The 21,639-nt window shown below is 56.5% G+C and overlaps 2 protein-coding genes across 3 annotated transcripts; one reads left to right on the forward strand and one right to left on the reverse strand.

The window, feature by feature from the left end:
- Positions 1-32: 32 nt before the first annotated feature.
- Positions 33-15,329, reverse strand: CLSTN3 (calsyntenin 3). Of its 2 annotated transcripts, XM_080391359.1 has the most exons (18): positions 15,125-15,328; positions 12,211-12,333; positions 11,072-11,267; positions 10,385-10,593; positions 9,941-10,090; positions 9,103-9,288; positions 8,365-8,634; positions 7,957-8,069; positions 7,715-7,877; positions 6,558-6,614; positions 5,603-5,760; positions 5,272-5,420; positions 4,574-4,800; positions 3,329-3,499; positions 2,626-2,771; positions 2,359-2,494; positions 816-1,033; positions 33-731 (listed from the first exon to the last, which is right to left on the reverse strand). In XM_080391359.1, exons 1-18 carry the CDS (start codon positions 15,303-15,305, stop codon positions 564-566), a joined length of 3,021 nt encoding a protein of 1,006 aa, XP_080247485.1. In that variant the 5' UTR covers positions 15,306-15,328; the 3' UTR covers positions 33-563. The 2 variants fall into 2 exon arrangements, with proteins under 2 accessions (XP_080247485.1, XP_080247486.1); XM_080391360.1 differs by lacking the exon at positions 6,558-6,614 and having other exon boundaries at positions 15,125-15,329.
- Positions 15,330-15,882: 553 nt separating this feature from the next.
- On the forward strand, positions 15,883-17,976 carry RBP5 (retinol binding protein 5). Its single transcript, XM_080391368.1, has 4 exons — positions 15,883-16,395; positions 16,628-16,806; positions 17,275-17,376; positions 17,846-17,976. The coding sequence occupies exons 1-4, from the start codon at positions 16,323-16,325 to the stop codon at positions 17,897-17,899; spliced, it is 408 nt and encodes a 135-aa protein (XP_080247494.1). The 5' UTR covers positions 15,883-16,322; the 3' UTR covers positions 17,900-17,976.
- The last annotated feature ends 3,663 nt before the right edge of the window (positions 17,977-21,639 follow it).

Here is a 21,639-nt window from a genome sequence, read left to right on the forward strand (position 1 = left end):
CTCGTAGTGAAAAACTGCAGAAGCCCTGAACATTTTATTTGAAATCCATTTATTTTAAAATCCACTTTGTTTCCTCATCCTTCTTGCCTTCATTCATTTAGTTTAGGAGTATCGACAATTTTACAAAGCGACACAAGCTGCAGTGGTTTGGGTTCGGGTTTTTTTTGCATGAAACGAGAATAAACCTCAAACGACAACATTGAAAAAATATACAATATATATATAATATCTGGGGAGGGTTGTGAGACCCCACTCTGAGCCCTATGGCTGGCTCCTCCATCCAAATTCCTGTTCTTTCCAAGCCCCTCCTTCCTCATCGCAGTTTGACCTGTGCCACTGTCATGTGCAAGTGCCCTAACACATGTTTCTAGAGAGCCAGATGGGGGGTCAATAATGTGGGGGAGGTCCACAATGGGAATGGCAGAAGACGAAGGAACGTGGGAGGCAGAAATGATGATTGGGGGAGGAGCGCATGTGTACACGGTGGGGGAAGGAAGAAGTTAGACACCTCTTCCTTCCAGCCATGTTTCTGGGGGATCCCTTGGACTGGTGTTTTAAAGCTCCTAGTAGCGGTGAGAGCCGTCGCTTTTGCCGATGTGTCGGTCATCCATGTCATTGCTGTCTGGGGAGTCGGGTGTCTCCGAGTCGGTGCTGTCATCTTCATCCTCCGTGCCCTTGCTAGCTCTGCCTTCGCCGCTTTCTGCTGCTCTCTCCTGGCAGCTCTGGTAGGACTGGGGTGGTGAGACATGGGGTAAGGGGAAGGATCTGGCCACCTAGCTGCCAGCCCAGCCCCAGACACAGTGGCTGCTCCTCACCTCCATGGGGTTGACTATGATGGTGAGGGCTGAGTCGTCCCAGAACATGTCGCTCTCTTTGCCTCCAGTGCTCATGTGCCCAACCTCGGCAGCCCCAGGAACCTCTTGGCCTGCTCCCCGCCGGTGGAGGGAATGGATGCGCAGGATGCCAAGGATCACCATGAGTGCCAGAAAACCCACACACACCACAATGATGACAGTGGCAGCACTGGGGACCACTTTGGAGAAAGAAAATGAGAAGACATGGTTAGAGTCTGTCACAGTAACATGCATTTCCAACCTGACCAGGAGCTGGGGTTCCTGGGTGGAGCCTGGAGTTTCTGGTCTAGGCAGGAACATATCCTGACTTTCCTGCTCCCCTGAGCACAGGCAGTTCCCGCCTTCAGCTGCTGCACCTTCGCCTGAGGCCTGCATGGTTTTCCAAGGTGCCTACATTCGGGTGTCCTCTGGTGCCATCCTGGCCTGTAGACTGCACATCTTTTATCTACAGAGCTCACCGATATACGCTGCACAGCAGCCATCTGTATGCCCCTCCTGGGAGGGAGAAACATGCTGGGGCGAGCCCCTAAGGGCACTTGGATGCTTTTTGAGGGTGTGATTTCTGTGCAAGCACCAGAGAAAGAAGGGTGCCAAAAGAAGTCTGAGCAGGGGCAGAGGTGAGGGCTATGGTGGCCATCTACTTAATGCCATGGTCAAAGCCTGGTTTCTCCACAGGAAAAAACTTGAGATTCATCCAAGACCCCTACACAACTCCCACCCCTTTGCTCTAGGCCTGCAGGCTGAGCCTCGCCTCTCCAGACACCCCCCTTCCCTGCAGAACCGACCCAGGCCCCCCGTGGGTTCGGCTGGGGCTGCTGGGGGCCACAGGGGCAGCTCTTCCTTCTCCTACACAATGGGGCAGGGCTGGAGCGGCAAAGGCTGGGCTGGTGCTGGCCCAGCACGTGCCGGCCGGCCCCGCGATGCTTGTGGCACAGGGCTGCCAGCACAGACCAACAAGGCTCAGCTCTAGTTTTCAGGCTTCTCTCTCCTCTGTTTCAGGGGCAAGAATCCTCCTTTTGTCTGTGTGGTGCCGTCCCCTACATTTACCTGCCTTGCTGCCCACCACCCAGTCCCATCTCTTTTTTTCTTTTTTCTTTAAAGATGGTGGCAGTCTTGTTTCTCTTGTTTCTCTCCTGCTCTTGAAGCTTCTTTCTGAAATTATGTTACCCAAGCCTGCATAGCACCTTTGCAAGGTGCAGGATGAAACCGTACCAGCTTACGGTTGTTATTTTTAGACCTTCTCAGGTGTAGATTTCAGACTGCTTCTACATCAAGAAAGCAACACACCAAAAGAGGAGGATTGTTGTACCAAGCTCTAAAACACAATTTGACACAAGAGTGCAGGTCGTTCGCTAATGGCGAGTGGGACAGGGCAGTAGGATGAGAACTCAATAACATGGGTACAGGGAGCCTGAAAGGAATCCTCTGCTGTGGGTTCTACCAGGATATCAGAAAATTGGCACCCTGACCTAAAGGAATAAACTCAAAAGATAGCGTCACGTACTTGGGTTATTATGGGTGCTTGCCAAAGTGTGCCCAGATAACTCCGGGGGTAAATGTTGGCCTTGGTGCATGAACTGCTGCGAACTCAGAATATGGTTAGGGTGAGCAGCTCGGTTCATGTTGTGGAGGACGTTCACCTGCAGAAAGACGAGACAAAGAGAGACTCAGCCCTGTGTTCATGGTACACTCCACACAGTGCATGTTCCCGTCCACCATGTCCTCTCCATGCATGCACAAGTACACATATGTGCAGGCATTGCTCTTGTACCTCAACAGTAAACTCATTGCTGGAGTAGCGTCCGTTCATCTCAGTGCAGGACAGGTGAAACTTCCTTTCATAAAGAGCAGCACCATGGCTGATGTGGTACGAGACCTGGCGTAGTATTTCCTCATAAACTGCAATGCTCTCCACGCCTGAGACAAGAAGAGAGAGTTGGTGTGGGGTGAGGAAGCTCCTGCTCCAGAGTCATCTGGCATCGTAACCTCATAGCAACCAGGAGCTACAGAGGAATCCAAGGCAATGTTGGGTTCATTAATTTTAGGAAGGGAGCAGAAATGGAGCTGGCTGCAAAGGGCCTGATGAAATCCCTGCTTGCATTGCTAAACAAGGCAAAGGGAAGGAAGGATTAAGAGCAACAGCCCTGTTAAGTTCTGGAGAGTGCCATCCCCCAGTTGTGTCCTGTAAACTGCTGCTGGCACCCAAGACCACCAGACCCCAGGGAGTAAGTCGGGAGGGGTGACACAAGCCTGGGTGAGGGCTCGGACACCATGCCCTAGCACCATGTGCTGGACGAGCAGCCCTGTCCCCAAGAAAATGGCATGGGACTTCCCAAAGCCAGGAATTTGACAGACGGTTACATCGCAGAGGCTCGCAAAGTACACCAATGCATCACTAACGTCGGGCTACGTGCTTCTCCCAGCGCTGCCGGAGGGGCCGCTGGCACGGTCAGCTGTGGCCAGGAGGGACGTACCAGTGATGGCCAGGTAGGCAGAGGTGTTCGCAAGCTCCAGGCCCCGCTGCTGCAGCAGAGCCCCATCCAGCAGCAGATACTCCCTCTCTGGGTCCAAGTCGTCTCCTACCAGCGAGATCTCGCAGCCGTCCAGGTTGTGCACAATCTCATCTGACATTCGAGTGTCTGTCACTGGAGCGCAAGCAGGAAGAAAACAGGGCCAGAAAGCCAGCCAGCCATCAGTGAAGGCAGGAGTTACTCAGAGTGGTACCCACTTACTTAAAAATGTTCACATCATACCTAATGACTTTTCTCTGGCTAGCACTGACCTTGAGTAAAATTGCTGTCAGCCTAATTACTTGTTGGAGGAGTCCCCTGGTTCTAACGACATTATTTATGCACATAATAAAGTCACTTTATTTTGGAACAACGTATTATCAGACTGGTTCATGATAACACATCTTGGCTGTAAGGACTCTTGTTGACAGTGACAATGTGCAAATTAGGAACAATCCTATCACACGTTCCCAGACCCTGAGTGCTTTTGAAAGATTTCCCCTGTCTCGGGACTGCTAGTTACCACGGCTGAGATCGTACCTTCTTTAAAATGGCAACCACATTCAACGGCTACCTGCTTTCAGCAGGGCTAACATTAACTTAACCATCACAGGAGGAAAGGCAAAGCTGCTAAACAGAAAACTGAGCAAAAAAATCCATTACCAGAGGAGAGGTGAAAGAATTGAAAGGACATGTAAAGCACAAAGTGCAGGGAAATAGTCTGAGAATGATGGAGAAAAACGGAGGGACAAGATATTATAGGGTGTGAGGAAACTGACTGGAGAATTCATGGGAATAAGTGATGCAGGAGGAGACGGGAGGATGCAACAAATGAGGAAAGCAGGAGAGCAAGAAGCAGGAGGAGACTGAGTAAGTGCAAGAGTGGAGAGGGTAGCAGGCAGGACATCCAGCCCGTGCTGAATTCAATAAAGGGAAATGTAGGTAAAATGTGAAAGGGATTAGGAATAAGCAGCCTGGGAAAGGAGGAGAGAATGAGGCAAAGGAACCCGGTAGATAGAAAAAATACAGGGAGGAGCAGAAAGGGATAAGAACTGATTAGCCTACATATTGATAGACAATGTGCTGTGCTACTATATTTTTAAACTCTCTATTTTAGGTGTAACAAGGGGCTCTACTTCCTCTGCAGGACAGCAGCTTGTGTAGGTCCTTCCAGTTTGTCTCTCACACCTCACCCTGTGCTCCACTCACCAGTACTGTGCCAGTTCTCATCCTTCTTGGCCTCCACCTGGTGAGAAATAGAGCAGGTGATCTGGAGGTTGGGGAACAGGGGGACCCCATCTGGAGCCTCAAAGTCTGATGCAGGATGAGCAAAGTGGGTGTTGCCACTCAATAGGATCTGGGGGGCATCCGGCTGTAGCACCACAACATAACCTTCCACATCAGGAATGGAGACACAGGACTCTTCACTGAAACACCTGAAGGAGAGCAGTAGAAAGCATCAGTTGGCCCAAGCTTCCACCAGCAACACCATGAAAGAACACCTCCTGCCCGTTACTGCCAGCAAAGAGAATAGCCTTTCTCTGGTAGTCTTCCTAAAGCTTCCCTATAACCTGCTGTGCGAGACAGGGAAGGAATGCCTTCCCTACAAAGGCAGTGGTAGGAATGACACCATCAGCTTTCAGGTAACTTGGTCACATTCACACATCACAGAGAAAGCCAGCCCACGTGCCCAGAACAGCAGGAGTGAAGGTGGAAGTTCTGCCACCCACACAGACACCAGGACCCAGCGTTATCTGGGTACGGGATGTGATGTTTTCAGCAAGACTTCAACCCATTTCGAGACCATCCACTAGAATTAAAATAGAAGGTGAAGGAGTGCAATTCCATTCAAAAGAGAGGCGACCTGCCGGCTACACTTGGCCAGAGGTGCTACTTTGTCCACTTACTTGACGGTAGTGGTGAGCCTGAGTGGCCGGACCCCAGGGGTAGCAAAGCGCAGTGAATTCATGTAGGCCACATGCTGGATTGCATGGTTGAAGGTTTCCACATCGTCACCCTCCAAGGTGAGCAGGGACTGAGAGGGGTTCACATGAACCTAGAGGTGGAAGAGAAGAAAATACTCAGGACTCCTTGGCAAATGTCAAGAGTTCAGGCTAACAGAGATGCAAAGGAGAAAGGTGGGGAGTTGTCCAAGGTGGGGGAGCAGGCAAAGTCCTGGGAAGCAAGGCTGGGGAGGAGAGTGGAGGAAACCCATGCAAGCTGGGCAGATGGGCATACCTTCATCCCTTTGCCCAGACTGTCGAAGTCACTGTAATCAAGCCCCTCACGGCAGGCATACAGGCATTCAATAACCTCCCGGCTCTCCAAGCTACCAGGGCGCACAGTGAAGCCAGCCAAGTAACCATGGAAGTAGTGGTGTATCGACAGAGGATCTCCTGAGGGAAACATGGGAGGTGGAGGGTGTGAGAGACACAGCGAGGAAGAGTGCAAAACCAATAAAAGCAACAGTGTGAGGGACATACAGATGTTACGGGAGGTAGAGGGAAGCAGAGGGGTGCATGGGGCAGGAAAAGTAGACATGGAAAAGACAAAGACGACAAAAGCAACAGTGTGAGGGACGTACAGATGTTAAGGGACACAGAAAGAGACAGAAGGGTGCACAGGACATGGAAAAGCAAAGACAAGAAGACGGGGGATGCTGAAGTAAAAAGATGACAATTTGTTGGATTCTAGATGGGGGAAGGTGAGAAGGACAGACCAATGGGAAGACTAGGGCAGTGAACAGTGGGTAGCGTAGAGAAGTTTCTGCGAAACTGCTGAATGCCAGATGGAAACAATTTCTTGTCCCCTTCTTACTCTGCTTCCTGTGAGGGCTTTTAAAAGAAACTATATGTTCCATAGACAGTCAGGGATGAGGTGACATCTCCTGATGTCTCTAATGGCTATTGTGTTCTTCAGAGACCAACTTTAATGATCAGGCATGAGGACTGTTTCTCGACACAAAAAGCAGACTCCATCTCTCAAAGCAGGCTGTAGTCCTCCTATCAGCCTTCTCATGCTCCACAGATATCAAAGTGCCAAGGACCAATCTCCCACATAAGGGCTTTCCTCCCAAGATGGGGGGAGGTGGCAGGACGGGAGCGGGGGAGCTGCACGAGGAAGGCACCATGCAAGAAGTGGTAGTCATGCACAATGAAGAGGGGAAGAGAATCGTCTTCTCTCTTCTCCCTACCTTGTACAGCATCAGTAGAGTTCTCGCTTCCTTTGATTTTCTCTTTGTTTTTCTCCTCTGCAAAAGGAGAGCATTCAGACGAGCAGTAAGGCATTGGGAAGGGGTAGTTACAGGGTCAGGCAAGTGCCTGTACAAGTGCCTGCCTTGGCCAGTCCGAAAGATCAGGTCTGGGCTCATGTGCCCAGCAGTGCACCCTTCAGCCCTAAAGCCAGCCCATCACACATGAAAGAGGGCAGAGTGCCCCCGTGGAGGGGGTGGTGAGACTCCAGGGTGAATAACTGCTACAAGGGAGAAAGTGTAGTTGGGCTGTTTTCTCCTCCTTTCCCAATGATAGCTGTTTGGGGAATTAATTGATTTCCATTTATGGAACATGCTCCTACCCATGTTCACAACAAGCCACGTTCTCAACACCCCTTTGAAACTGACGGTTTCACAAAGGTGTCCCATGCTGGTTAACATTTGTTGGTTGCAAAAGGCCAGTCGAGAGGACAGAGCTGTGGAAGGGTCCCTGACCTGGAAGAAGCAGTACAACAGTAAAGATCTGATCTTGCTAGAAAATTCTGCTGGAGCGAAGGCAAGCGACAGGCAGATTCTTCTAGTTCTGTCCTGCTTCAGTCTTGCAGGAGAACTGAAAGACCAGGGAAATGCGGATTTACATCTCCACAGAACAGGTTTTAATCTGGTAGTGGCTTAACTACGCTCCTAACTTGATCTTTGTCCTCCAACCCAATTCCTCTACAGAAGGGTTTGTGATTTCTTCATATGGACCTTCAAGACACAGAAATCCCCTTTGGTACACCCGGCAGCACAAACAGTACCGCCTGCTTTCTAGTGAAAAGCGCTGACAGAAACACCAACACCTGAACGAGGTGCAGAGTTTCAACTGCACTGACACTGCCTGCTATGGCAGCGTCCATCGCATGTTCTACTGCTGTGGGCACGAAGCTGCCAGTGCCGCTTGTCCCTGAGCTATCGCTTCCATGGCCTGCTGGCTTGGTGTGTGAGGAAGGAAGGAGCCACGCTGGCATCAGTGCCAAGAAGGCAAGAGGGCTGCAGTGCAGTTTGCACTGTTCAGTATTGGGTGGTGGTTCTTTCACCTCTTCTGGCTCTCCCTCCATGCCTCCGTTTCCCGTGTGGGTGAGGGTGCGGGCACTCACCGCTCCAGCAGGCTCCGATCATGAGTGAGGGCTCCTGCCGTGGTGGGTGGATGAGGCCATTGTCGTGGATGAGGGCAGGGTCATAGGAGACGCCATCCACGTAGAGCGTGACGGTGGGGAACTCCAGGTTGAGGGCATAGTGGTGCCATTCATCATCGCAGACCTGCGGCAGGCAGCAGCCAAAGGGGTCAGCGAAGGGCAGAAAGAGGAGGGACACAGGAGGAGACAGACGCTTTCCTCACCTGCTCGAGCTTCCAGAGGAATTTCACAGGCCTCGCACTTTCCAGCAGTGGCCAGTAGAGGAAAGCAATCCGGCAGCCGTGCACAGTCAGCGAGTAATGCGAGTAGCCATCCTCTGCCGAGGGCAAGCACAGGGGTCACCCACCACAGCCCAGAGGGGCCACGCACCGCACCCCTGCACCTCGGAGCCAGAGCCCAGCAGCATGGGCTGGCCTGCACGCCTGGCGCTTGCCCCGCAGGCTCCAGCGGCTTGGCCACTCCCAGAAGTGACACCCGAAGCTGTGTTCCTAAGGAGGGACCCCTGCCCAGGTCCTGCCGTGGGACACCAGAGATCTCCCCCTGCAGGGACAACCCCCTCTAACAAGTCAGAGGCAGTGGGCAGAAGCATCACCCCGGGAAAAGCATCTCACCGCTCTGCACTGTGCTGCAGATCACTGTCTCCTCTTCCCGCCTGCCTTTGCTGGGCACCACGGCATGCTTCATCCACAAAGACAGGGTGAAGTGGTCACTCAGCCCCTCGTGGGCATTGGGCCCATTCACCACAGGCACTTGGGCAGCCTGGCTGCCGTTAAACCAGTAGATGAGGCTGCTGTCCTGGCTGTAGTGCACCGAGAGCCGCGCGGTCCAGTTCGCCATGGGGCCAGGCACGGGCAGCAGGTCAATCTCTCCCGAGGCAGCACCTACCAAGAAGGGAAGACATCAGGAACGTCAGCAGAACAGGAGAAGAGGGAACCTGAGAACTGGAGAACAAACCAAGAGGGTGCTGGAGGGCTCATTGTGACACCCCAGAGCCCAGGGAGAGGACGAGTTGCCTACAGCCCTTCTGTCTGGAGAAGGTTGGTGACTTTTCCGTCTGTGCTAGAGAAGTCCCATAGACTGTGGGCTGGGGCAACGCACAGAAACCTCTGCTTTCCCAGCAAGGAAGGCACAGGGAGCACAGGCAGGGTGCTCACTGCCCCTCAATGCAGCACATGAGCCAGGTGCCCTCCCAGCCCTGCTGACCACAGCAGATGCAAGGAACACGTCCCCTAGCACCTCTGCTGTGTGAATCCCTTAGCTACCGCTGGGAACCCCTCCAGGGGAAGGGTGCCTAGAGCATGGTTTAGCTGTGCCACAGCTGCCCTCGGCCCAGGAAAGAACCAATTCACCACAGAGTTTGCGTAGTGACTTCTCGGAGTAGTTATCCCGGTCGCAGCCCTTGGCCACATGGTTGGTCTGCAGCTCCACCGTGGCCTGGATGTTCCACAGGGGCTCGTCGCAGGTCTCCAGGTGAATGCTGGGGAACAGTGCGAGGCTGCCTGCACCCGGTGTGTATTCAATCCTCTTGTTCCAGCCTAATGAAGAAGAGCCAAAGAGAGGGGCTAGGTCCTGCCAAGGACCCAAGGCCAGAACATTTGGCACACACACAAGTGGCATCCATGGACTAGCCCAGAAACAGAGATTTTTGGCCCTTTCCACACTGACAAGACAACTTTACGCAGCTGGCATCAGTGCAAGGGAAGATTTCCTAGAAGCACCAAGTCCAAATTCTCATTTTCTACAGCTAGCAGCAGTGGAGCATCACTCCTTGGATTGTCAACCCTTCTTATCAAGCAGAGCAGACATTTAGTTGTGTGGATTTCCCCTTCATTCTACAGGTGAACCTGTAGGCGTACAACATCACTGGAAAAGCCAAATATTCTCAAGATGAGCAGCCCCAATAACAATCTACGTTGAATATAGTCCTATGAGCCTTATCAAATACATAGTTCACAGTAATCCAAGGAATAATTTTCCAGTGTTTGTCTTTCAGTGACTTTGCAACAGACTTAGATAGATGCCTGCTGCATCCCCTCAGATGGGACTGATGGGCTGGTGCCAGAGCCGAACCATATAGATGGACATACAGATCTGTACGTTTATATACAAACGTTTGCCATGAGGAGGACCGAGCAGCAGTTCAGCAAAAGCAAAGGGAAGGCCTAGCTGTGTTTGGAGGTGTCATACCCTGCCAGCTGGGCTTGCAGGTGGGTTTCACCTGGATTTCCACTTCTGCATCATCAGAAGCTCGCTTCTTTCCACAGTCATAGGCTGTCACCGTGAATTTGTAGAGATGATCCCCACTGTACTGCAGCTTCTCTGTGTTCTCGATGTTCCCTAGTTAGCAAAGCGAAGACATCAAGGGAGAGGAAAGACAGTTTCCTCAAAGATGTTCCATCTAGAAATCACTTATTTTTGATCCACTACAAAAACAACCAAAAAGGGGTTGAGTCGTGCCCCCACATTGCCACTCTGTAACAACCTACAGCATCCCACAAAATGGCTGCTGCATCTCTGCACCAGCAGAGAGAGGTCAGCAGTGCTAGAAAATTCATATAGCACAGCTCTGCCAGCAAATGGGACTGGCGGAGAGGGAGCAGAGCAGGAGCTGGGGGGTGACATGCTTCTTACCATCATTGTCAATCAGAAAGGGAATGTTGGGGGTGAGAATCTCATAGTAGCAGATCTGGCTGTACTGTGGCGAGCAGTCTCCATCAATGGCCTCCACACGCAAGATGCGGTCGTACAGCTTTCCCTCAGTCACTGCCACTCGATACAGCTTTTCCACAAAGACAGGAGCAAACTCGTTCACATCGTTTACTCGAACGTGCACTGTGGCCCTGATGCAGAAAGTCATCAGTAAGAACTGCTCCGCTGATAAGGGGCCATTACACCACCTAAATGTCAGTGTAAGTCACTCCCCCAAAGTGCACCAGCCTGATTTCCAGCCATCAAAAGCAAGGACAAGGAAAGAAACCTTGGGTTTCAATGCAGCAATGCTGGCACGCAGGGATGTGGGCAGTGGTTTCCCACCCCAGAGGAAGAGCAAAAGAAATGATAAAGTAATCAGGATCTCCTGCCCGTATGCAGCAACAGTCCTTAGACACAGCTGCCAACCAGCCCTCCTCTCCAGTGCAGTCACTCCTATGACTCAGTCAGTGAACGTTTCTCTTTGGGTTTTATTAACATGTTGAGTTACAGTATCAAGGCTAGGGAAAAATACTTCTGGCTAAAGGAAGCATTTCCACGGCAATTTTTGTTTGTGTTTCTGTGTCAGATCGCATTTTGTATCATGCGGCAATGACCACAGGGACTTACTTGTGTGATTTCTTGGTATTTGCTCCATCAGGTCCCTCTCCACAGTCATAAGCCTGGATGGTGAACGTGTGCTCCTTGTGTGCTTCACAGTCCACTGGCTCCTTGGCCCGGATCAGCCCCTCGCCTGTAGCTTTGTCCAGGATCACGGCTTCAAAAGGCACCCCTGCCCCATGGATCCTGAAGCCACAGATTTCACCTGGCACCCACGAAGGCAGAGAGAAAGGGGAGAAAGAAAAGACCTGAGGACTGTGCCTTGTGCCCCCTGGCTTCCCTCTCCCATATTTTCTTCCTCCCAGGCTGACGCTCCCCTTTTGCCCCCAGTGCCACCGTTTCCAGCAGGCTGTGGCTCCCAGGGGCCCCTCCGGCCACCTCCCAGTGCCGTCAGTGGTCCGGATTGCCCTCTGCTGGGGACCGCTCCCACAGCCAGGAGCCCCGACCAGCACCGAGAGACAGAGGTGGCAAGGCTCGAGGTGGGTTACTCGTGCCACACGGGCACAGCGCTGGGGGAGCACCTTACTTCTCCTCTGCATGCCCCGGGGAGGCAGGAGGCCACACACTGCAGGCAGCCAGAGCACGGGGATGCGCGGTGCCTCAGCATCCCCCCCGGGCAGGATGTGCGCAGCATGTGGAGCGGCAGGCCTGAATCCCAAAGTTCAGCTCACAGGGACCACGTTTCCTCTCCCAGGGCCGAGGGAAGAGGCAATGAGGAAGCTCCAAGCACGGCCTAAGCCAGCACCGGGAATACAACCCTCACAAAGCCTCTTCCATGGTTGCAGGGCGTTGTGCTTACTGCGAGGGGATGCGGCCCTGCCAACGCAGCGTGCCCTACCAGCTTTCTCTGGCGCTCACAGACACACAGAGCTGTGCATGTGATCTTTGGAAATAGCAGAACTGCGTCAAAAAGTAGCTGGCTCCACCCTCAGTTTCTCTCCCTGAGGGAAATGGCTCACAGCATCCTAAATCAAGCTGTGCCCAAACCACCTCTAGACTTGGCCGGGGAACTCCTCTGGAGCAAGCTTTGGAGGGGATTGTTTCCTGGAGAGAGCTGGAACCCAGCCCAGCGGTGAACATGTCCCTGCCTCTGCCTCTTCAGAAGCCCCCCCCTGCCCGCCAGTCTTGCAGGGCTGCTGCCCACCTACCTGCGTAGCGCAGCGGCGCGTCCTTGTCCAGTGCAAAGAGCGGTGGGTTGAGCAGGACTGTGTTGTCGTTCTCCATGACAATGCCCTGATACTCAGCTTCGATCCAGGGTTTGTGCTTGTTTGCTGAGGTGGGTTTCAGGTAAGGCATGGAGCACAGGAATGTATTAGCCATCAGTGACAGATTCAGTAGAAAAAGACCAGAATATCAACCAGTGGCAGGTAACAACCACACCTCCCCACCTTTGCTGAAAGTAAGTCTACAATAGGCTAGGAAGAAGTTATCTTTCTTTAGTTCCACTCTACATGGCTTTCAGGAGATCTCATCAGAAACAATGTGTTCCTTCTGGCCTCCTCATTACTTATTACTCCTCATCTTACTAGACATATGTGGAGAGGCACCTGAGTGCCCAGGAAAGCTGGAGCAGTTAAAAAAAAAATAATGAAATCAAGAGGCAGAAGTAGCCTGATTCTGGAAACACGTTGCAAACACTAAATCCTTTAGCTCACTGAAGCCATAATTAGAAGTTCCAGGATACACCTTCCCTTGGGGTGTCCCTGGGGGGGGCAAGACTTGCACGCAGCCATTATCACTTACACCTTGTACCCTCTGGACTGAGGCCCAGGGACCACACGCATGCACTCAGGTACACTTGCAGCCTGGCATCCTACGCCTATAATAACCTGCTCTGAGAGCCCCCTTGCTCCTTCCTTCCCCACTCCATGGCGAGTACCATATTCCCTTGGCCCCTCCTTGCTAATCCCGTGGGCTGGAGCCCAGCCAGGCTTGGCATGAAGGCAGCAGCCAGCAGGAGGCTCTGAAAAATGTCACAGGCCCAGAAATAGCAAATTAATCTTTATCGCACAGGCTCCGGGGCAGGGAAAGGGAGAAATAAAGGGGTGGGGGTGGGGGGGAAGGGGAGAGGAGAGGAGAAGAGGGGAGAGAGAAGAAAAATCATTACAAATTAAAAACCCCTCCCCCATGCCCACTCCCTGCCAAATGAGCCTCAGAGATTATATTACATGGCCTAGTTACAACCCCTATTCCCAGATAATCCCCCACTCTCCAGCCCCCTGGAGACCAAGATTTATTACGACCAAGCAATGCTCTGAGCAGAGATGGCTTGGGCTGATGGGGAGCAGGAGATGCAGCCCTCCCCTCAAGGGCACTACTCCCAGTATGCAAATTCCTCTTCTGCAGCACGGTATGCTCTGAAGATACTGGCATGGTGTGATGCGTTGACCCCAAAGGGACTGCGTCCCTTACCACAAGCACTCCTGCAAATGGGGACGGGGGTGCGGCTGGAGCTGGGTGGGGGACCAGCGGGCAGGGCGGCAGGACAGAGCGGGGATGCACCAGGGCAGAGTGGGTAGACCCAGCCTGGCGTAGCGGCAAGGAGCGTGGGGTGGCATTTCTCCCTCATCCTATCGATTGGGATTATAGAGCATTGCGCAGTGAATCCAGAGGAACATCCATGCTGCTCAGTATGCAGGTGGAATCCTCCCCGTGTGCAAGTGCCCATGTTTCACCCCAGCCCTCCACGGCCCCCACCAGATTCCGCTCTGCAATGGCTCTGGTCCGTGCATCCCCGAGGTGGGGGCCCACAGCTACAGACGCCCGGTGTGCCCTGTTGCTGGGGTAACAAGCTGGTGGCAAAGGGAGAAATCCTTCGCTGCATCCACCTGCAACTTGGGAATAACCAACCCGATCTCTCGGGAAATGAGTTCCTAGAGATCAGAAAAACATTTGGGGAATACTTTTAGGATACAGACTCCTGCCAGCTTCGAGAAAGCTCCCATCAATTTGAAATAATTTGCCAAAGGTGGGTAGAGGTTTCAGGGTGTAAATTCACAGAGACAGAAAATCCAGAGCACAAGGGGCCTCACCTTGCCACAGGGCCCCAGCACCAGAGTGACACAAATGAACGCCCCTGCCAACGCCAGCACCGCAGAACGCGGTGCCCACCCCACAGCCTGGCGAGCACCCCAAGGTGCCGCATTCCCACTGACCCCAGCCTCCTGGATCTTCTCACTTTCTCCCATGCTGCTGGGTTATTGATGCACTGACTCCCCTCAGATGAATTTCTCACACCTGCCTCTACAGCCATAGGCCTGGAAACCAGCTCTGCCCATCACCCTGCGGCTTCAGAGAACATCTGCATTCAGGGCGTCACAACTGTAGCGTTAGGGTTGGGGGGGGTTTACGTATTTAGCACATAAAATACTGTTTTATATAAGCAACCTGCATTGTTACTGCGTAACGGCGTAATTCCTATTGACAGATTGTGGATGGATGAGCAGGAATTGGAAGATGAAGGTGGGGGACGTGTGTTGGAGGTGGCTGGAGAAGCAACACATTCTCTGTGCACACGCAAGGGAGGGAAAGCTGGATCCACACCACGGCGACTGAAACAAAAGCAAGGCAAGCGGGTGGGAAAGGGGAAACACGAGGGGAATGCTAGGAGGAGAAGGAGGAACGGAGGAAAAGCAGCTGCAGGAGACCAAGGGAGAAAGTAGGGAGATGAAATGGGATGGGATGGGATGGGGTGGGATGGGATGCAGTGGGATGGGGCAGGGTGGGATGCGGTGGGACAGGGTGGGACATGGCAGGGTGCGGTGGGGTGGGATGGGATGCGGTGGGATGGGGCAGGGTGGGATGCGGTGAGATGGGGTGGGACGCAGCGGGATGCAGTGGGGTGGAGCGGGATGCGGCGGGATGGGGCAGGGTGGGGTGCGGTGGGATGCGGCGGGACAGGGTGAGATGCGGAGGGATGCGGAAGCCCGAAGAGGCGGAAAAATCCGGAGCCGGCGGGGACGCGGGGTGCCCGGCAGCAGCGGGCGGGGGGCAGAGCGGAGCGCCGCGGGCAGACCGCGCCTCAGCCCCCCGCCCCGGGGCCTCGCCGTGCCCGCCGCTCACCTTTGTTGGAGGCGCCGCCGGGCAGCGCGGCGCAGAGGCAGAGCAGAGGGAGCAGGACGGCGGCGCGGGGCCGAGGGGCGCCCATGGCGGCAGCGGGTTGCAGCCCGGCCCGCGGCCCCGCTCCCGCACCCGGCCCGCACCCGCCCGCGCCCGGCCCGGCCCCGCCCCGCCACTGCAGCATGACGTCACGGGCGCGGCGGGGGCCGCGGGGGTCGGCAGCCAATGGGAGGGGCCGCCGCGCCAGGTGCGGCGGGGGGGGGGCGCGGGGCGGGGCCGGGCGGGGCGGGGCCGGGGGAGAGGGTTGGGTGGGGCGGGGCGGGGCCAGGCGATGGGACGGAGCTGCGGAGCGGGGGTGCAGGGCGGGGCGGGGGTGCCGGGCCGTGCGGGGCTGAGGTGCAGTGTACTGCAGGGCGAGGCGGGGGGGCGGGGCGAGGGGGTGCAGGGGTGCGGTGCGGAGGGGCGGTGCGGAGCGGTGTGCTGTGATGCGGGGCGGGGGTCCGGTGTGCTGTGATGCGGAGCGGTGCGGAGCGATGTGCTGTGATGCGGGGCGGGGCGGAGCGCTGCGGAGCGGGACGGCGCGGTGCAGCCGCTGTTTTCCCTCTCACTGCAACCCGGCCAGGGCAGGGAGCGGGGCGAGGGCTGGGGGCGCCTGGCCGTGCTGGGCCTGGGGGCTTCGAGAGGGAAGGGAGGGGCCGGCCGGGGCCGGGGGTGAAGCGATCGGGGGGGTAGCGGTGAAGGGGGTGCGGAGCGCACCCGCCCCCCGCCCGGCCCGGGCTCGGCAGAGCGGAGCTGCTGCCCGCGTCGTGTGCCCTGGACGGGGCGGCCGGGCCGGGGGCAGCGCGGGCCGGGGCACAGCTGGGTGGAAGCCCGCAGCCGCGGCGCCGCGGCGGCAGGAGGGGCAGGTTTACGGTGGGTCCGCAGCCCGGGGTTTAACCCCGGCAGCCCCCGAGGAGGGCGGAGGGTGAGGCGGGGACCTGCCGCTCCCGGCCCCCCCCCGCCGAGCTGGCGATGCGGACAGCGGGGGCAGTCCCGGCCTTTTCCGCGCCCCCCGGCGCGGGGACTTTTACGGCAGCGGGGGGCCGGGAGCGGGGCGGCCCCGCAGCCCTCCGCAGCCCCCCCGCCCTGCCCGGCCCGGCCCGCGCGCGCTGCCCGGCCCCTCTCCGTGCCCTGCGCTGCCCGCCCGGCCGTGCCCCCCGGGATGCCCCCCAACCTCACCGGCTACTACCGCTTCGTCTCCCAGGAGAACATGGACAACTACCTGCGCGCTCTAGGTAACCCACCCGCCTCGCCCCCTCCTTCCTCCCCTCTTGCGCCTCTAAAAACACCAGAAAGGGGTTGAGAGCTCCCCCCCCTTCTGCCCGCGACCACCGCCTTTGTGCAGCGGGAGGGGGCAGAGGGGTCACGGCTGGGGGTCCCTGGCTGAAAGAGTGGAGGGGCTCTGCGGGGGTGCTGCTGGGGGGGCGGGGGGGCAGGTCATCCATAGGTTTTCCCCTCCCCCTCCAGATATCAATGTGGTCCTGCGAAAGGTGGTTTGCCTCCTGAAGCCCGATAAAGAGATCATCCATACTGGAAATCACATGGTCATCCGCACGATCACCTCCCTGCGGGACTACGTTATGGATTTTGACCTGGGAGTCCAGTTTGAGGAAGACCTGGGACCTGTGGATGGACGCAAGTGCCAGGTGAGAAGTCCATGCAGTGCCCTGGGGGAACGTGTGTGTGTGTCTGTGTGCGTGTGCATGTGTGTGTGCGTGCACAAGAACTTGCTCAACTTTTGTTTCCCAAAGAGCTGATATGCTGGCTGGGAGCTGGCATGCCCCTGCAGGCCCAGGAGCAGGTTCTGGGTAAACCACGGCAGCACGGGTGGGTGCCAGCCGGGCAGAACCCCAGCACTCTGGGGCCCAGGGGTGCTGTCCTCTGAGCAAAGCCCTGCGGAGCAGAGTGGCAGGGCAGTACTCTGCTGCACTTGGAAACCGGAGGGTCATTCACTCCCCGCAGAGCATCAGTTCCAAGCAGCCACCAAAGCAACACCAGGTCAGGGGCTGCCTCTGAAAATGTGTCTGAGAAAAAGAGTGTCATGGCTGGAAAGCTGTACTGCCCCGACACACTTGCCTTGGGACAACGTCTTCCCCTCTCCTCCTTTTTTTCAGACAACTGTCTCCTGGGAGGGGGATCAGCTGGTGTGTGAGCAGCTAGGAGAGAAGAGAAACCGAGGCTGGAGGCACTGGCTGGAGGGGGACAAGCTGCATCTGGTGAGGACGCAGCTTGCTAAATCCCAGTTGCAGTGGGTGGGGGACACAGACAGGGTGAGTGCTGTGGGATCTAAGCCAGCCATGCAGCTTCCTGCCAGCTCCTCTCAGACTTCAGCCCCGTCTCTGCGGGGCAGCCACTGCTGCACACAAACATCCACCTCCAGGGTTTAAAAGTTAACGCAGCTTGACAAAGGCAACAGCCCGTCCGTGTGCCCTGCTGCCTGGCCCATCCCTGTGCCCTGCCGCCTGGCCCATCCGTGCCACCTGGCCCAATCTCTGCTGCCTGGCCCATCTGTGCTACCTGGCCCACTGGGGCTTTGGGGGGTTCGGGAAGACCACACAGCAGCATCTCACCTGTGTGACTCTGGCAAGCACAGGGAGGGCAGGCAGGGCTGCAGTGGCAGCAGCTGAGGAGGGAGAGAAGTGGGGGATCCGGCCTAAACTCCTCTTTTGCCTCCCCTTTCCCCAGCATATGACTGTTGAAGACGAGGTCTGTGTCCAGGTTTTCCAGAAGGTGAAGTGAGCGCTCCCTGACCAGGACCCCGCTCCTGAGGGCAAACTGCCCCATGCTGAAAAAGAACCGAGACCTGAGCGAGTCGAGCCCCCTGCAGCAGCATGCTTTCTTTGGCCCCTCAGAGCTGGGATGGGATGGGATGGGCCAGGCTGGGATGGGATGCCATGGACCGGGCCAGGATGGGATGCCATGGGTTGGCATGGACCTGGCCAGGATGGGATACAATGGGTCAGGATGTGCCAGGGGGGATGGGATGCCATGGGCTGGGATGGACTGGAATGGACCTGGCCGGGATGGGGTGCCATGGGCTGGGATGGACCGGGCCAGCACGCAGTGGGCTGGGATGGACCTGGCGAGGATGCGATGCTATGGGTCAGGATGTGCCAGGCCGGGATGGGATGTGATGGGCCAGGATGGACCGGGCCGTGGTGGGATGCGATGGGCCAGGATGGACCGGGCCGTGGTGGGATGCGATGGGCCGGGATGGCCCGGACCGGGGTGGGATGCGATGGGCCGGGATGGCCCGGACCGGGGTGGGATGCGATGGGCCGGGATGGCCCGGACCGGGGTGGCTCGGACCGGGTCGGCCCGCGGGCAGGGATCCCGGCGGGGCCGGGCGGGAGGCGGGGAGAGGCGGCGGGCAGGGCGGCGGGGCCGGCAGCGCTCGGAGGCTCCTTTCAGAATAAGAGCGGGGCGGGGAGGAACGGGGCGGGGGCTGCTCCAGGCGCGGCCGGCCCCCAGGGCCGCCTCTTGCCTTCCGCGCCCAGGCCAAGCCCCCGGCTCCCGGGGAAGCGAGGGCTGATGCCCGGGCGGGCGGCGGGGCTGAGCCTGCCGCTGCTGCAGCCACCGGCACCCGCCGTCGGCTCGGGGCCCCGGGGCGCCACGCTCCTCCCAGCGCCCTGGGGCCCCCCGGCAGGACGGTGAGAAGCAGCGCTTGGCCTCCGGAGTCGGGGACTCGCACGTGGCGGTGCGAAATCCTTGCGCTGCTCCCCCGGGAAGGTCCCGGGGGTGAGGAGGATCCCGGCTTTCCTGGAGTAAGAAGCCACAGCCACCGGCTTCGGCCACAGCACCCCTGGGCCCCCCCACAGCCGTCACAGCTGCCCTGCTTCTCCGAGACCAAGGGACAGCACCGGAGGAGGCCAGGTCCCCTGCAAAGCCGGCCCGGTGCCAAAGGCAGAGGCGTCCTTCCGCGCAGAGAGCTGACAGGACATGCAGGAGCCCACAGGCAGCTATTTCTGAAGGGCACTTGTGGTTGCCCCCACAGCAATAGGTTGAGGAGCAGCGTACGCAGAAGCATGTGGCTGCTGACACCGCGAACCAAGAGGCAGGCGGGTTTTGAAAACACGGGCCCTTCTCCAGCTGAGAAAATGCAATTTCTTTCTTCCAGCAGCTCATCTAAAAAGTAGTATTTTCCAAAGAGCTTCTTCTCAGGGAACTGCAAAGATGAGTGCCATGGGAAATGCGTTACTGCAGAACACGGGATAAGCAAGGGGTTGGAGAGCTGCAGCTGCACCTATAGCTCTGGCCCCTCAGCATTGCCTCTGAGGGCATCCCAGGCTGCAGCACCCTGTCAGCACCCACAGCACCCACCACCCAGCATGCCATTCATCAGCTCTATGCAGACCTCCACAATACACCATTCCCTCCAGCATAAGGAGCCTCTACATGATCTCCATTGCATCCCGTGGTTGCAGAAGGCATAGCTTTGTCTGACAGCAGCTGAAGCTGGTTCAATGCTTGCCCTCTTCATACTCCGCCATACAGTGAGAGCCCTCCTGAGCTGCCCGTGAGCCCCAACACCAAGCTCGCTTCACCACGTCTGGACTGGTATCTTCCAGACCATGTGATCAACAACTAATCAACTCATTTCAGGCCCTGCACCACAGGCTGGTCCAAACTACGCTTTTCTGAGCCTACATTCTGGTTTGCGGGTAGACAGCCACTGCCTTCAGTGGTTAGCCAGACTCTCCCGCTGGCATGCCAGCCACATAATCGGCATGCAAGCCTGTGGGGCAACCTGCTGAGTGCATTGCTCCTGACTGGTTGCCAGCCATCATATAGATCCATGACAGCTTCTTGTCTTCAGGAAGCATCTGGTTGTACCAGAACCACAGACAGAAATCAAACCCACTTGATGGGGTCCACACAATACTCCTGAGGGATGATGGTATTCCAGCCTATGCCAGGACTCCAGTGGGTAACTGCCAGCACTAACTCACTTGTTTTTTCTTTTGGCATCACACTAAAGGTGTGATGCCCAAGTCAGATGGTGAGTTTGCACAGCAGCACTGTATCGCTGAGACATGAGCCTGTGGGAGGAGAGGATGCTAGCGTGGGGCAGGGGATAGGGTGCGGTGTTGTGAGGACACTGTTCTTGCCCCTTGCTGAGCGACTAGTGCTGCAGAACAACCTCCCTGCTGGGGTATTGCACTTGGCTTTGCTCCTTGATTTAGAAGGCACAGAAACAGACAGCCAAGCTGCTGCTGCTGGCCACCATCTCATACCAGGGGGAAGACCTTCACTCTTCAGTGAGTCCTGAGCCTTCTTTTGGTGTAGGTCATCTTTGTATCAGCCAGAGCTGCAGGAGTGGCATGATTTGTCTGAAAAAGCAATAAGGCACTGAACACCACAGGCCTGGCCATGGGAAGCCGAAGCCCAGTGGCTAGTGGCAGTGTCCCCAGAAGGCTGCAGTGGGTCATCAAACCAAGGGGTTGAGTGTAGATGCCCTGGGAAAGCGCCTTAGTGTTTATGGGTGACCCTGGGTCTGTGGCCTTGCTGTACTGCAGGGTGGGTGGTGTAGCTGTAGGAGGCCCAGCAGAGGTATTTCTCTGTCCTCCTTCCTTCAGGTTTGAGGATAAAGTATCCAACTTCTCCTCCATGGTGGATGAGAGGGTCTGCACATCAGAGGATGGTCTCATGGCTTCTGAGGCTGTGGTCTCCAATGACCTGCTGTAACACACTGTATTCAAAGCAGGAGTCTGTCACCATGAGAGGAGGTTGGCATCTTTGACTGTGTTGAAGATCTACACTTCCTTTACTTTGCTCTGACACAGTCTGGATTTATTGTCCAGTCCTTTTGTGAGCCCAGCAGGCAGCAGACAGGCGCTGGTCTTGGCGTTCTAGGCTCCTACATGTATTCCGTGGTCCTACATGTATTCTGCTCTTAAGTGAAGTCAGGCACAGACATCTTCCTGAGGGAATAAATGATAGCAGGTATCTCCTGGCTCCTACCTGCCAGCAAGAGGACTGCAGAGAGCATCTGAAGGGGAACGCCACCAGTATGAGCACTGGAGCAGGACTGGGGGGCATAGCTGTGTTGTCCAAATCAGGTGGTTCTGTGGGATGTGTTAGAGGTGGGCTGTTTCAGTTAGACATATCCCCGCTAACCACCCTGGCTTCACCGCCTGAAGTACTCTGCTGGTAGCCCAGGTAGTGTTACGAGGGTGAGGGGAGGAAACGAGGACATGGGAGATGTGTCCTGGAAGGGGCGCTCCCAGGAGTGCCTCCTGCACAGAAGATTCCTTCCCTCAAGCACACCGAGATGATCAGCTCCCCGGCAAGGGATCCTGTGCCACTCTGCCTGCCGGCGCTGTGCCGAGGAGCCCTGCCCGTGCTGCCCCACATGCTGCATCGCTCCCAGAGCGGTTCCCAGCCCTGCCCGCGCTGTCCCGCTGCGGTGCCGGGACATCATCTCCCCTCCACGGTGGTGGGACCATGAGCTGGCATCGCTCTCCGCATGGCACAGCACA

The sequence above is a fragment of the Falco punctatus genome (genome assembly GCF_963210335.1).
Source record: "Falco punctatus genome assembly, chromosome: 6".
Lineage (NCBI taxonomy): Eukaryota > Metazoa > Chordata > Aves > Falconiformes > Falconidae > Falco > Falco punctatus.

Bases quoted from the DNA above. Each gene is read 5' to 3' on its own strand.
- CLSTN3 (XM_080391359.1), bottom strand. From the start codon at position 15,305: ATGCTGCAGTGGCGGGGCGGGGCCGGGCCGGGCGCGGGCGGGTGCGGG. The intron at 10,594-11,071 runs GTAAGTCCCTGT...TTTCTGCATCAG, and splicing joins AATACCAAGAAATCACACAA to GGCCACAGTGCACGTTCGAG. The intron at 4,801-5,271 runs GTAAGTGGACAA...GCTCTCCTTCAG, and splicing joins AGGCTCACCACTACCGTCAA to GTGTTTCAGTGAAGAGTCCT.
- RBP5 (XM_080391368.1), top strand. From the start codon at position 16,323: ATGCCCCCCAACCTCACCGGCTACTACCGCTTCGTCTCCCAGGAGAAC. The intron at 16,396-16,627 runs GTAACCCACCCG...CTCCCCCTCCAG, and splicing joins CAACTACCTGCGCGCTCTAG to ATATCAATGTGGTCCTGCGA. The intron at 17,377-17,845 runs GTGAGGACGCAG...CCCTTTCCCCAG, and splicing joins AGGGGGACAAGCTGCATCTG to CATATGACTGTTGAAGACGA.